Raw genomic sequence first — 15,260 nt, 5'->3', positions numbered from 1 at the left:
TGGGTTTAGACGGGGCTCCTGAGGCGATGCTACTTTAATTATGCTAGCTTTCCAACATCGTCGACCCTATCTTTAACTCCAATTAATATGCTGATGAAATCCCTCAGAAATGTGTGCTGCTGCTTCATGAAACCTTCTCCACAGAAAGAAGTAATTCTGTCACAGATTCAGTTCCTGGAAGTATATATCCATTAACCTCACTGGCTCCCTGAAGTCAGAGCAGAGGTCTATTATTTCTCTCATTGATTTTCAGCATTTGCTCTCTTGTTATACGACACACACACACACACACACACACACACACACACACACACACACACACACACACACACACACACACACACACACACACACACACACACACACACACACACACAGAGACAGACAGACAGACACACACTCTCCGTAATGTTTAATGTGCTCTTGTAATGAAGCACAGTACATTAATCCGGATCACCATCACACTAATGTCCATCCTTTTGTCCTTTTTATTGCTCGAATAGCCGCTGAGCCTATCAGACAGTGAATATCTATGACTGGAACCAACACACAGGTGGTGTGTGTGTGTGTGTGTGTGTGTGTGTGTGTGTGTGTGTGTGTGTGTGTGTGTGTGTGTGTGTGTGTGTGCGTGCACTATTATGTATACGCGTATACGGTACTGTCTTCTATGGTACACAGAGTGCTGATGGGACTCCGACATTAAAACAGTAATGAATGGTACTCTGAATGGAAGACCTTTAGAAACAAATGTTAATTTATTTTCTTAATTTCTAACTTTACCACAGGACACTGGGATTGTAACCACAGCGACATTGTTATTTATTCTCTAATCATGCGTCTGCATATTTTCTTTTCTTTGTACACATTTCATGACTTTTATTTTTATAAAATAATATGTTTTATTTCATCTGTGATTGTTGTTTTGGTCGTAAATCTCATGGTAGATGTTGATGATTTCAGTAGGTGATTTTACTGTTCAGGCTAAAGCAACAGGAGAATCTGTCACACTATTATTTTTTCCATACTGTGAATTATCAATATTATTTTTGTGGGAGAGAAACAGTTGTATTAGCACAACCTCAAAACTTGTTTTGCTTTGAGTCAGATTTTTTAAAAAGTGATTGAGCAATGATTTTTGCTTGCCAGATAAATCCTATGGTATAGATTTGTAATGAAGATTGTCAGTATTTTCATATCGATGCTATATATGATGTACATTTTTATCACATTTAATGAAAAATGTTTTAAGATTCAACTGGAGATGTATGAATAAATAGATGTACACCTGTAATTGCTGATTGGAGGAGCTGGATAAAATAAACTAATATGTAGCAGTCCTCATTGTTGTCTGTCAGTGTGAATGTAAAGGTTATATTACAGAAGTATAGTACATATAGTAGATAAATGAGTAGATGTAAAGGTTATATTATAGAAGTATAGTACATATAGTCGATAAATGAGCAGGTGTAAAGGTTACAGAAGTATAGTACATATAGTAGATAAATGAGCAGGTGTAAAAGTTATATTACAGAAGTATAGTACATATAGTAGATACATGAACAGGTGTAAAGGTTATATTATAGAAGTATAGTACATATAGTAGAAAAATGAGTAGATGTAAAGGTTATATTAGTACATATAGTAGATAAATGAGCAGGTGTAAAGGTTATATTAGTACATATAGTAGATAGATGAACTGGTTTAAAAGTTATATTCGTACATATAAAAGATAAATGAACAGGTTTAAAGGTTATATTAGATTAGTATAGTACATATAGTAGATAAATGAGCAGGTGTAAAGGTTAGATTAGTATAGTACATACAGTAGATAAATGAGCAGGTGTAAAGGTTATATTACAGATGTATAGTACATATAGTAGATACATTAGCAGATGTAAAGGTTATATTACACAAGTATAGTACATATAGTAGATAAATGAGCAGGTGTAAAGGTTATATTAGATTAGTATAGTACATACAGTAGATAAATGAGCAGGTGTAAAGGTTATGTTAGTACCTATAGTAGATAAATGAGCAGGTGTTTTAGTGCCACCTGCAGGACAGCTCAGGTACTGCCTGTCTCTACTTTGGGAGCGCTTGATTTGTCACAGCGGTGAAAAGCTGCGAACTGTTGCTCAACCACAACGTAAAACGTGGACACGTCGTCACGTTACAGCTCCTCTACTCTACGGTATATTTAACGGGACAACAACACCAGCTTTAGATGTTATATACATAGACTCCTGTATAGAGTAAACTCAATGAGACAATGTGACCCCCCTCTACTCTGCTCGCTACCTGCTCCTCAGGTGTCAACACGCAGCCAGCTGAGGAGCGTCACGTGACGTGTGACGTGTAATAGCAGCATGGCGGCGCTGAGCTGGAGCTGAGGCTGCACTGACACCACCGATAGTAGCTCTGTCGTTAGCTTCCCGTGTGTCACCTGCTGACTCGCAGGGGCCAGGCCGAGGATGAGGGCCTGAGAGAGAGGAGGAAGAGGAGGTGAGAAGACCGAGAGATGCAGCAGCAACAACCACTAACACCACCACCACCAGTAGCACCAGTAGCACCGCAGCAGCAGCAGCACAACCATCAGTTCAAGGCAGAGAACAGTAAAACCAAGAGCATGTTTCTGTCCCGGGCGCTGGAGAAGATCCTCTCGGATAAGGAGGTGAAGAGGAGCCAGAACAGCCAGCTCCGTAAAGCCTGCCAGGTGGCTCTAGGTGAGCGGTTGCTATGTGTGTTGCTATGTGTGTTGCTATGGTTTTAACGGTTCAATCAGTCAGGTCTGGTTTGTGTGAGAGAGAGCTAGCCTCGTTAGCTTAGCATCATGAGTGGCCTTCACCGTCTGCTCAGCTGTTCCGTTAACAGGCGGACACGTTAGCTGACTGTGAGTATGTGTGGGCATCACTTTCACATCTTATTGTTCTAACTGAGCCTTCAAAGCAGCGTCACCACTGACAGCACTGTCGGCAGGTAAACAAGCGAACAGGTAGCATAGTCGTTAGCTAGCTAGCGGTGGCTTAGCTTAGCTTAGCTAAACAGACCAATCCCAGTGTTGTACGTAGCACACTGACAGCCAGACACACACAGACACAGGAGGCTACCTAACTCCAGGATACTCTGACCACCTTTTCCATTCAACACCATCCTGGATAGAGTTACACACACACACACACACACACCCACACACACCTACACACACACACACACACACCTACACACACCTGGCTCCTCTCTTCACTGACTGGATGTTTATGTTATACCATCTGTGTGCACCCAGCTGCCTGTCACATATGAGAGACATCTTGTTGGTATAGAGGCTTTAAAGTCTACTGATCACATACCACCACCACCACCAGTTGGTATTTGTTGTTTTTGCTCAGTGGCTTTGTGTTGGTGTCAGAAGATGAATGAGAAATTCATTATTACGGTATAGTTTACACAGTAAGGTGAAGGGCCACAGGACTGACTGCAAATGCAAATGAGTGTGAGAGGTGAGTGAGCGGTGGGCAAACAGGTCGGTGTGCTTCAGCTGCTCTCTGTGTGCTCCCTGTCCCTCAGCGACTCTCTCTCATTATTCATGATAGCAGCAGAACACAACACTCCTGTTAGACTCCTCACACTACCAATGCAGGCTGTTTATTTAGTGTCCCATGGTCGTACTGACTGACTGACTGACTGACTGACTGTTCTTCAAGCTTCATCTCAACCTTCCCGATGCTCTTCTGATCAAATATCAAAGTTGTTGTGCTGTGGATTGCAGGCGATGGCATCCGCTGCCTCTGTGATTAAATAGTGTGGAAAGAGAGATTAGTGATTAATGGCTGTTTTTAAGTGAAACACTAGAGCTTAGCCTGGTGACTAACTGGAGTGTATTATTAATACCTTCTACGTTTAGGTCCAGCACTAGTTTATTATACACCATGGAGAAAAGACACATTTTTATTACATGAAATGACAGGTCATACATTCCTGGTAGTTACTTGAAATATATATCAACACTAGGATGGTGATTGTGACATTTGTGGTGAATATTGCTCAAGCTGAGTTCCTCCTTGTAGCCCAGTGAGTGTGTAAGAGTCGAGTTTAGTGGCATTGGATATAGTTTGATTTGGTTGGTCACATCTGGCTGGAGTTAACTCCATTATTCACTGTTCAAGGCTGCAACACTGGGTAGATGAGTAGTGTGTGTGTGTATAGCTTGTGACAGATCAGTGTGGGATAAAAAGTCTGAAGAAATGGAAATTGATTTCGGAAGAAAAGCTTAGATAGTAGAACAGATGGGAATAAGAGTGAGACTAAAGATCTGAAGGAGGCTGTTCAGTTGAACCAAACGTGATTACTAGCAGTATAACATGGGGTCTCAGATTAAATTAGTATACTAGTGACCAGAAACATCACTTGTCTACTAAATAAAATGCAAGGAAATAAAACACGTCGGATTGGTGATTAATTTAATTTAATTTATTTGCACACACATAAAACCGCACAAAATCCAGTCAATGAAAAAACAACCAAAAAACGAAAATGTGTCAGAAGAGGTCAAGAAACCACAGGCTTATACGAAGGACCTCCCCCCCAACCCCAGGAGAAAAAACACCATAACAAAAAAGGAAGAAATAACGAAACTAACATAATGTTAAAAAATACAACAAAAGTTAAACAACAAGAAGCACACAAAATGAGCAGAAATACTAACAAAACAGTGGAAAACAATCCAATCTAGACAATGAAATACATTAAAAAACAGTACAGAAAAAAAGAAAATATATCCAAACATATCAAAATATAATTAGACATCATGAATTAAATGTGATGATAATTTCCTTTTAAAATTTTCGAAGGATAAAGAGCTCTTGATAACATATACATATATACACATATACATATACTTCCTTTATTATTATACGGTATATTATTTGTAAAGACACTATTATTTTATTTAATTTTTTTGCTACTTAACTTACTGTTTTCTTCATTGAGCTTCCCAGCTAAAGTATTAAACACGATTGTACTTGTGTAACCGGTGTGACAATAAACATCTTGAATCTTTAATCTTGAATCTTGAATATATTTTGGTGTTCCATAATTGTACACCACGATACACACAATTGGCCCAGTAACCCCCAGGTCTAGAGTCAAATCGTGACTCACTGATGTGAGCTGAAAGGATCAAAGTTCAGAATTCAATAACATGTAATCTCCTGTGTCTCCTTCCATAGATGAAATCAAGGCAGAGCTTGAAAAACAAAAGTAAGTATAGTTAAACACACACAGTTTTCTCCTGAAGGAATGAATGAATGAATGAATGCATGAATGAACGAATGAATGAATGAGTGAGTGAATGAATGCACAGCACAAAGTTTGGTTTTCTTGTGACGTGAGTCAAGAAGTGGAAGTAAGGTTTGCCCTGAAGCAGGTAAGGGATAATGTAAAGCGAGCCAGTCATTGCTGTGAAAGCATCCCCAACAGGGCGATGCTGCACCCCAACACAAAGCGGAGGGGTCTCTCATCACCCTAAAGGAGATTCTTTCACAACAATGACCCGCTAGCTGTACATTATCCCGCTTATTACACGGCTACTTACTGAAGAAATCAATATTTTGACACAAAAACGGTCCGCCAGATTCCGACATCAGAGCTGCGCCCATAGCAACGGTATGTTATACATAGCACGGTCTGTAATACAGAAATTACAGACCGCAGAACGCCTTGATTGACCAATCAGAATTGAGTATTCAACACAGCCGTGTAATAATCTGCAGTAAACCCCAGCTGCTCACTGTGATTTGTGACTGAGGTGGTTTGCTGCTTTTATCGGTGCTACTTTGGAGTATATCAGCAGCACTTCAGACAGCCTTCAGGTTATATATCTGCTCTACCATGATGCTTTCCTGAGGTTTAAATGTAAAGCTTAATGCTCCATGAAAATATAAATGTACAGTAAAATATTTTACACAGCAGCACTTGTGATGATCTGCCGTTAGGTTTCATTGGGGGCTGTGTTTGTAGTTGACCCAGCTGTTTGCTCTCCTCACCCTGCAGAGATGGAACCGTGGTCCCACCCAGAGCCAACTACATCGAGGCTGACAAATACGTGCTGCCCTTCGAGTTGGCCTGTCAGTCAAAGTCCCCGCGGATAGTTAGCACCTCTTTGGACTGTCTGCAGGTTAGTATTCACTGACACATCCTCATCCACACCCACACACACACAGGCATGTGTACACATGAATACAGTTAAATAAACTCAACATCTTCTGTTTCTTTCATGACTCTTTCGCTTTCTCACAGAAGGTATTATTTACCCATGCTGTGGTGGTGGTGGCAGGGGCGGCGAAATCTTGTTCCACCTGTTTCACATATCTGCCGTGCACCTGGAACAATGGCTCTGCATTACACACACACCAACTCAGACTTACAAAGAGACTCTGTTTTACATTATGTACATGTTATGGGTTTTATTTCATTTTTATACCCATCACTGCCTGGTTTCACTTGTCTCATCATGATTAAACCATGAAAAGCACCTTTTTTAAGTTTGTTTATAAAGGTGTTGTATCAATATAGTTTATTATTATTGTGGTTATTACAATTTAATAACAATAATAATAATTATTATTATATTGCTGCATTATGGGAAATGCAGGATCCAGTGTTTTGGGACGTGACCTATACTTGAAACTAAAAGTCAGGATATGTGAGTCTGCGCCTTCGAAGGTTGACAATTCCTTTTTGAATCTGGAAAGTCCCTCAACTTCACAGAAGTGTAATACTAAATCCCCGTAGTGCCCTTAAACACATGCTTAGTAACGCTTGAGGACTCGCATAAATGAACCCTAAATTTCTCCGTACACCTCAATACAAACGCAAAGCCACAAGCGTTAAGTGAATACTGTGCATTACATCCCATAAAAATAACTTTAATAACACCCTAAATAATAAGAGCCCAAACTACTCGGAGAATTACACCCGCTGCCCTAACCTGTGCACCGTTTGTCCCCCGTAGAAGCTGATCGCGTACGGCCACATCACAGGGAACGCTCCGGACAGCAGAACCCCGGGCAAGAGGCTGATCGACCGGCTGATGGAAGTCGTCTGCAACTGCTTCCAAGGCCCGCAGACCGACGAGGGAGTCCAGCTGCAGATCATCAAGGTAAATCCAGCGCCTCTCCGCACATCTGGCAGCCTTCAGATCCTCCAGCTGTCAGTGTTGTTGTTTATTAGAAACCCAATCAGGTCAAACAGTCGGGACTGAGAAACGGAAAATCTGTTAATGAATCTAAAGAGCAGAAATGATTAATGATTTATTTTCTTTCTGAACAGGTTTCACACTAGTACATTTTTTTTTAAAGTGTCCAATATCTATTATATTCATATTTGGATTTGTGAGAAAGGATCAATTCACCATTGACCATGTAATACATCTTAATTAATGGACACTTTAACAGTGTTTCTCAGACTTTTTCTAACATTTATTCACATTTCCTGGTCTCTTCTTTGTCTTGACAACCTGCCCTGTGTTTGTGTAGTAGGTGTGAGTCATAACCTACTGAAGTTTCCTCTCGGTGAATGAAATACACATCCTGGTTGTGTGGAAAGGGCAAAGTCTCTCCTGCTGTTGGAAGCACTAAGTTTTATCACTGTTGACAAAAGATTTATAGCAGATTATCAACATCGGTTCATCTAACATTCACCGCTGAAGGAGACCTGAATGTCAGGGCAGTTTACTTAAACTCACTAATACAGACTTCGACATGAAATTATATATATTTTTATATTTTTCCAATAGATTTTAGATTTGAAAATCATCTTTTGAGTATCATCAAAGTTGAATTTGTCACCAAACATGCAGTAGCAGAGTATGAGTACTATACTTCTGTGGCTTTAGTGCACCACATATAGGGAAGTGGAGTGGTGACTCAGCAGGTGCAGCAGCAGCATCTTCTGAACAAGACATCCTGTCTAATAAACTCTGACTTCCTCCTCTCTCCTTTCCGTCCAGGCCCTGCTGACGGCGGTGACCTCCCCTCACATAGAGATTCATGAGGGCACGGTGCTCCTCACCGTCAGAACCTGCTACAACATCTACCTGGCCAGCCGCAACCTCATCAACCAGACCACCGCTAAGGCCACGCTCACACAGATGCTCAACGTTATCTTCACACGCATGGAGAACCAGGCTGTTAGTACATTCAACAGTGTTACTCTTTCCATACAACTGAAAACATGGGGACATTGTTGATTTCTCCTCTGCACGCTCTTTTCAATTACATTGAATGGCCAAAAGGGACTTCAGGTCATTTGGATTTCTGATTAAAGTGATTACAAAAAAAATTACATTTCTGTTAAGCAATATACTAAATGAACATATGCAAAACAAAGCGACTTCTAGGCTGCACAAAAGCAACAACATGAGGAGGAAGGCCAGGCGCTGATTATGGCTACTGCTGTGGATGTGACTGTAATTTGCTGGCTAGTCTTTACACCACCTAATGCCCGGTTCAGACTACACGATATCAGCCCGGTTATAGCCCCGACACGGTCGTTGTAGGGTGTCAACTCGGATCGGGAACGATAAATGAGTGTTAAAATCGATCGTTTTATCTCATGTAGTGTGTCATAGTACACGACAACCGACGCCGCGTCTGGGACGTCTCACGACATCCCGACAGAAAGTCTAGCAGGTTTTATTTTAAATTTTTATTTGCTTTCCATTACGTGTTCCGGCATGGCCATGAAGCACAGATGTGCACAGCTGTAAACAGAAGCACATGGCTACTTATTATGCAGAATGATGTCATCGGACCTTCCCAGTCAACTGCTGCCAGACCTGGCAGAAGGATATTGAATCTAGGTTAGTTAGTGGAGACTTCTTTAAAGTTACAACCTCAAAGACCTCTGTTTCATTCTTTTTGGCAGCACCATTGGCGATAAGCGGTAATTGCTGGATCTCACTTCTCAGAGAGCGCCGCTTGTGATTTTTTTCCCGGGAATGCAAGTGGGCCATAGGCTCAATCACCATTGTGTTACCTCATTCAGCGATAGTGACTTAACAGACATTTAATTAAATGAAAATTGTCGAGATCTTTAATTTTTAATTGAAATATTGTGGAATCACATGTTCACCGCTGGTTTTTGATTACCAGTCGGACTTTAGGAATAACCTGTATAAAGTTTTTCCAAATTCCCTTGTATAAACCAGTTCCTCTACATGGCTCCTCTTCTCCTTCCACAGGCTCTGGAGGCCCAGGAGCAGGAGAAGGACCGGCTCCGTCTACCCCAGCAGAACCCGTCCCCGGTCCCAGGTAATCGGAGGTCCGGCTCCCCCCGGTCTGACCGGACGCCTACTCCGGAGCCCCAGAGCTCCCCGTCCCCGGCAGCCAGTTCTCCAGACCTCACTACCACCAACGAGACCAGCTCCACTCCCCCACCGCCAGCCCCTGACCTGGACCCGGGCCAGGACCAGGACCAGGACCAGGACCAAGCGCCCGACAAACCGTCAATCAACGGAGAACCTGAGGGCGGCGACGCTCCGATGAATGGAGGAGGAGAACAGATCACACCATCGAGAGGTACGTGTCAACTTGAGTCCCCGGCTTTCACTTTAAATTTGACGTCTCTTTGTTTGTTTTTCCTCTCACTGAAGTCTGAAGTGTAACTGTGGATTGTGCTTCTTTAATCTTCATGACTCTTCATACTCTTCATTTAATTACATCAGATTCCGTTTTTGAAGATGAAGGTGATGGTGTAGAGACACCTCCTACAGCAGCTGAGGAAGTGGACAAACCAGAGTCAGGGGCGACTGAAGAAGAGGGAGAGCAGCAGCCAACACAGATACACAGTGAAACAGGTCAGAACTTACTCATCTTACCAGTTTTCTTTATGTCTTCTGTCTCTTTTGTTCTGATAAATGTGGATACACTTGTCGGCGGGGTCACGGTCATGACCTGAAAACATCCATTCTGACCTCTCCTCCAGGAGGTGAGCAGACAGAAGTGGCTCCCCCCAGAGTCAGAACGGAGGGTCAGCAGATGAACGGCATCATCGAGGACCGCTCTTCTGTTTCCTCCACAGACATGCTGGTGAGCAGTGATAATACAATTGTTTATTTGTCAGGTGTGTGCTGAGGGAAAACATATATGAAACTAGAACAGTGCCCTCAGTAGAGTGCAGATCTCCTCCAGAGTCCGGTACTACGAAGCAGGATTTGTGGTTAGCGAGGTAACTTCAGGGTTAAACATTCATGGTTTTCAGTCCTACAAAGGTGGATCACTTCTTACCGGGGTAGATCACCATGACAACTTGTGCTGAACAGCTAACCTCCTCCGGAGCAGGTTATGTTCCAGATAAGAGATCGACTCGTGTAAAAGTCCCTCCTACTGACCAATCAAAGGCAGGTTGAAGAGAGAGAGGAGTTCAGTAAATATGATTGGAATGTGGAAAGTAATGAAATGCGTTGCTTGATACCAGAATGTGATAAGTAAAAGTTAAATGAGACACTTTTGAAGGGAGCATGTTTACCCTGTTGGTAAGACGCAAACCTCAGGTCCTCTGGACACATCTGGAGCTCTGCCACTAACCTCAATCAATATGGAAGTGTACCGACACAGTTTATAGGGATAGACACATTGTTATTGACTGTCTCCGTCTGTCTCAGGATGCTGAGGCCCTGCAGGGACCCCACGGCGCCGCCCGATTCTCTCACATCCTGCAGAAAGATGCCTTTCTGGTGTTCCGCTCTTTGTGCAAACTTTCCATGAAGCCTCTGGCTGAAGGACCTCCAGACCCAAAGTGAGTGCTCTGCTCCATATGGCCTCTAAATGCACGATAACTTGCACAACCACTTCTCTTTAAGTCTTACCTTATCTCAGCCGACCACATTTTTCTTTTTGACATCTCACCATGAAGATATTTTAAAAATTTCTTCCTGTAGCATCCTGATCTAGAATCATTTCATATGATGATGGTAACATGGTACATGCATCCTAAATCATAAACACTCTGAAAACCTTCTTTGACACACAGTTTGCCAAAAAAAAATATCGAAATACCTTTGGCTTAGACACAAAGCTTTACCTCAGTCTCCACAGGTCAGCTTGCCCTTTTCCATCCCGGTGTGGCGCTGTCGTCTCCAGTTACTGTAACATTAGACCCCGAGCCAGTCAGTGTGAATAGGCCAGAGTAAACTGAGCTCACAAACAAGTCAGTCTGGCCTACATTAAATAAATACCAGGATGGAACACCATTATACCCAAGTATCTTGTGTTTCCTTCAACTTAGAGGAAACTCTAACACTATTTATTGACGGCACATCTCTGTCTACTGAGCATGTTGCTATATATGCCTCTTCAGTGTTTACTCCCTTTATATGTACACTGATGCCCATACAATCCCTCTCCTCTGCAGGTCCCATGAGTTGCGGTCCAAGATTGTCTCCCTGCAGCTGCTGCTCTCCGTGCTGCAAGGCGCCGGGCCCGTGTTTCGCACTCACGAGATGTTCGTCAACGCCATCAAACAGTATCTGTGTGTGGCGCTGTCCAAAAATGGCGTCTCCTCCGTACCTGAGGTCTTTGAGCTTTCATTGGCGATCTTCCTCACATTGCTCTCTCACTTCAAGGTCCACCTGAAGATGCAGATTGAGGTACAGACGTAGAGCAACAGGAGAACACACTGTGTCATCTGTGCTGACTTTGTTTGCGTGGCATACCTTTTTAGACTGAAGAGAGAAATGTACCTGTTATATTTTTAAAAACTTTTATTAGAACATTGATGTTGGGTGCAGCTTGTTTGGTTTAAAGAGTCACGCTAACACACTGTCGCCTCAGGTGTTTTTCCGGGAGATTTTTCTGACCATCCTGGAGACATCGACCAGCTCCTTTGAGCACAAATGGATGGTGATCCAGACACTAACACGCATCTGTGCAGGTACAAATCCACTGTCACAATCTTTTCTCCACTTATGATTAGAAAATACACATACAATACACCCTTCCAGACATGAAATAGATCAAGATGTTAAAGGTGCAATGAGTAATCCCAGGCCCCATGCTCCAAACAAACAGGGGTTGATATAGGTGATTCATTTCTCTCCCCATCAGATGCCCAGTGTGTGGTTGACATCTACGTGAACTATGACTGTGACTTGAATGCAGCCAACATCTTTGAGCGCCTTGTCAGCGACCTGTCTAAGATTGCCCAGGGTCGGAGTGGCCAGGAGCTGGGGATGACTCCACTGCAGGTAATAACATACACTCTCTGTTGCATATTGTAAGGATCAACACCATGATTGATTGGTTATCTTTCTGGTCAGGGACAGACAATAACTCCTCAATGTTTCATGTTATATTTTACATCCTACTTATTAAGTTGTTCACGAAACATATCTCTAAAATTATAAGGGCCTAGTTGTAATGTCGTTAGGCGTGATGCAGGAGCTTTCGTGTTTCGCGTGTAACACCTCTTAACATCCACAGGAGCTGAGTCTACGTAAAAAGGGTTTGGAGTGTCTGGTGTCCATCCTCAAATGTATGGTGGAGTGGAGCAAAGACATGTATGTCAATCCAAACCTTCAAGCTAACCTTGGTAAGTGTGTAGTGTACTGTAAATATGTGAACCATGCACAGGAGAGAATGGGGGGTATAATTATTGTGTGTGATGTATTGGCAGGCCAGGAGCATCCATCTGACAGTGAGGGAGGAGAGCTGAAGCTCCCAGATCCGCTGGCAGGACGTCGAGACAGCATCAGTTCACTAGACTCCACCGTCTCCTCAAGCGTGGCGGCTTCCCAGGCGGACCATCCGGAGCAGTACGAGGTTATCAAACAGCAGAAGGACATCATCGAGCACGGCATCGAACTGTGAGCCCCTTTTTCCACAACCTGGTTAGGATTATTAGGACCAGCCTTTATCAATGCAGCAGTCTCAACAAGAGTGTGGAACAGTTTCACCTATATACCTTTTTGTTCTTGTTTTAGAGAAGATGAACATTAAATGTTTTCTTCTGTTCTCTCCCCAGTTTCAACAAGAAGCCGAAGCGAGGTATCCAGTACCTGCAGGACCAGGGCATGCTGGGCTCTGTAGCCGAGGACATTGCCCAGTTCCTACACCAGGAGGACAGACTGGACACTGTGAGGGATTACACAAACTTAAATTCTACAAGCAACAAAATTTATTCAAGTTAGTAATCCCCTGACCCCCTTTACTTCTGCGTCCACAGACCCAGGTGGGAGAGTACCTGGGCGAGAACATCAAGTTCAACAAAGAAGTGATGTACTGCTACGTGGACCAGTTGGACTTTTGCGGGCGGGACTTTGTCTCTGCACTCAGAGCGTTCCTGGAAGGCTTCAGGCTGCCCGGTGAAGCCCAGAAGATCGACAGGCTGATGGAGAAGTTCGCTGCTCGATACTTGGAGTGCAACCAGGGGTAAGGCCCGCCTTAGATTGATTAGACCTATTTAATTGGTGCTCCGTTTGATTAAAAGGAAAACAAACTACTAACTGTTGCCCTGATATGTGTCCTGTTTTGCAGACAGACTCTGTTTGCCAGTGCAGACACTGCCTACGTGCTGGCCTACTCCATCATTATGCTCACCACAGACCTCCACAGTCCTCAGGTGAGCGCTGGGGATTGTTTTTTATGTCCCGTCACTATCATCACCATGATCACCGCCATATGTGGGCCATCGTATCATCCAGGATGCAGCCGTGTCTCGTCTCCCTGTGGAATATTTGTTAAGGATCTGCAGCCCGCGTTTAGGCTCTAAAGAGTCACATTGTGTTTGTTGTTATTTACTAAAAGATCACACCAAGGTTTTATACGGAGCCCCAGAAGGGACATGGAGGGGGAAAAAATGAAAGGTTGAGAAAAGAAAAAGATGTAGTTCTGTGAGATCTCATAAAACGTTTTCATTAAGGGTCCCTATGACAGCTGCAGTAGCTTGGAAAACTGCAACATGGGGCACTGAATCTGATCAATTTAATGTTTTATCAGACCAAAACTGAGCCAAGAATTAGCAAGCTAGAGCACCCTGGGGTCCCTCTGCCTCATTCCCCACCGCTACGAGACTACTTCGCCGGGAGGAGAGCGGGTAGTAACTCCAATTTAGCCAGCGCAAACCCTCGCAAAAGTTTGCAGTCAGGACGGTCCAGGATCAGAAAACTATCTGTTGCTGCCGTTTCAAGTTGCTACAGCCTCTAACTGAAGGTCCGTCTCCACCAGAGCTGCCGCCCTTCACTCCTCCTAGTGAAGTAACATCAGTTTCCTAGTGGCGGGGTTTTATTTGGTAAATGGTAAATGGACTTGCATTTTATATATAGCAACACTCAAAGTGCTTTACACTACATGTCAGCATTCACACACACTGATGACAGGATCTAATCTAAATACTCATTCACACACCGTTGGCTCAGCCTTCGGGAGCAGTTTGGGGTTCAGTATCTCGCTCAAGGACACTTCGACATGTGGATCGAGGATCGAACAGCCAACCTTCCGATTGGTGGACGACCCGCTCTACCTCTAAGCCACAGCCGCCTGTCTCAAATTCTATGAACCTCTCCCCTGGTTTGTGTGCTCCATTGTTGTGGTTGTTTCACACTGAGGAAGATAACTGTGGAAGTATTTTTTTGTTATATTGACTGAAATGAAAAAGTTTTGCAAAAGTTTTGCAAGATCTCTCAATCTTTTTTTTATTCTTTTTTTCAACTTTCGAGTTTTTTTCTTCCCTCCATGTCCCTTCTGAGGCAAAATGTAAGAAAAGCAGCACTGCTAAAAAGTGTGTTTTTTGGCAAAAGCATTATGTATTTTAAGGTGTTCAGATCAACAACAGCCCTATGTTAAAAAAAAAAAGCAAGGGGATGCTTTGGTAGGGGTGTGTTGTTCCAGCTACTGACGAGACGATGAATTACGATGCAGGAAGTCCAGTTAGAATAACAGACCCATGAGCTTGAAGGCTTATCAGACACCAAAACACTGCACAGTAGTTTATAACACTCTGAGACAGGAGTTTACATTCAAGGTAAACGGTATGAAAGCAAAACGTAACCTGCCAGCGCTTGCGTGTACTGTGTTTGATTCGGCACAGCAGCGTCTTGCCAGCAAAAGTCCAACAAGGTTCAATGTTTGGTTTTGCGTTGGCAGCAGGCCCGCATCTGTCTCAACACTGCCGTCTACATATAGCTGCTGCAGCTGATTTATCACTGCTGACAGACCACTGTGACAGAGGAAACTGCATCTGAAATTTACAGTCTGGGAAAAGCAGGT

General features: G+C 43.2%; 1 protein-coding gene across 1 annotated transcript in view; it reads left to right on the top strand.

The window, feature by feature from the left end:
• The first annotated feature begins 2,205 nt into the window (after positions 1-2,205).
• arfgef2 (ADP-ribosylation factor guanine nucleotide-exchange factor 2 (brefeldin A-inhibited)) overlaps positions 2,206-15,260 on the top strand; it is a 29,965-nt gene continuing 16,910 nt past the window's right edge. Inside the window, exons 1-17 of the mRNA XM_074643226.1 lie at positions 2,206-2,723; positions 5,226-5,256; positions 6,049-6,172; positions 7,010-7,156; positions 8,006-8,185; positions 9,239-9,575; positions 9,722-9,853; positions 9,982-10,085; positions 10,661-10,794; positions 11,410-11,644; positions 11,829-11,928; positions 12,102-12,241; positions 12,477-12,585; positions 12,670-12,859; positions 13,018-13,129; positions 13,219-13,424; positions 13,530-13,614. Coding sequence (XP_074499327.1) covers positions 2,519-2,723; positions 5,226-5,256; positions 6,049-6,172; positions 7,010-7,156; positions 8,006-8,185; positions 9,239-9,575; positions 9,722-9,853; positions 9,982-10,085; positions 10,661-10,794; positions 11,410-11,644; positions 11,829-11,928; positions 12,102-12,241; positions 12,477-12,585; positions 12,670-12,859; positions 13,018-13,129; positions 13,219-13,424; positions 13,530-13,614 — 2,571 coding nt within the window. The 5' untranslated portion in view covers positions 2,206-2,518. The remainder of the gene's footprint in view (positions 2,724-5,225; positions 5,257-6,048; positions 6,173-7,009; positions 7,157-8,005; positions 8,186-9,238; positions 9,576-9,721; positions 9,854-9,981; positions 10,086-10,660; positions 10,795-11,409; positions 11,645-11,828; positions 11,929-12,101; positions 12,242-12,476; positions 12,586-12,669; positions 12,860-13,017; positions 13,130-13,218; positions 13,425-13,529; positions 13,615-15,260) is intronic.

Source organism: Sebastes fasciatus, chromosome 8, assembly GCF_043250625.1.
Source record: "Sebastes fasciatus isolate fSebFas1 chromosome 8, fSebFas1.pri, whole genome shotgun sequence".
Lineage (NCBI taxonomy): Eukaryota > Metazoa > Chordata > Actinopteri > Perciformes > Sebastidae > Sebastes > Sebastes fasciatus.
Note: the sequence above shows the minus strand (reverse complement) of the source record. Positions and strands in the feature narration are given on the sequence as shown.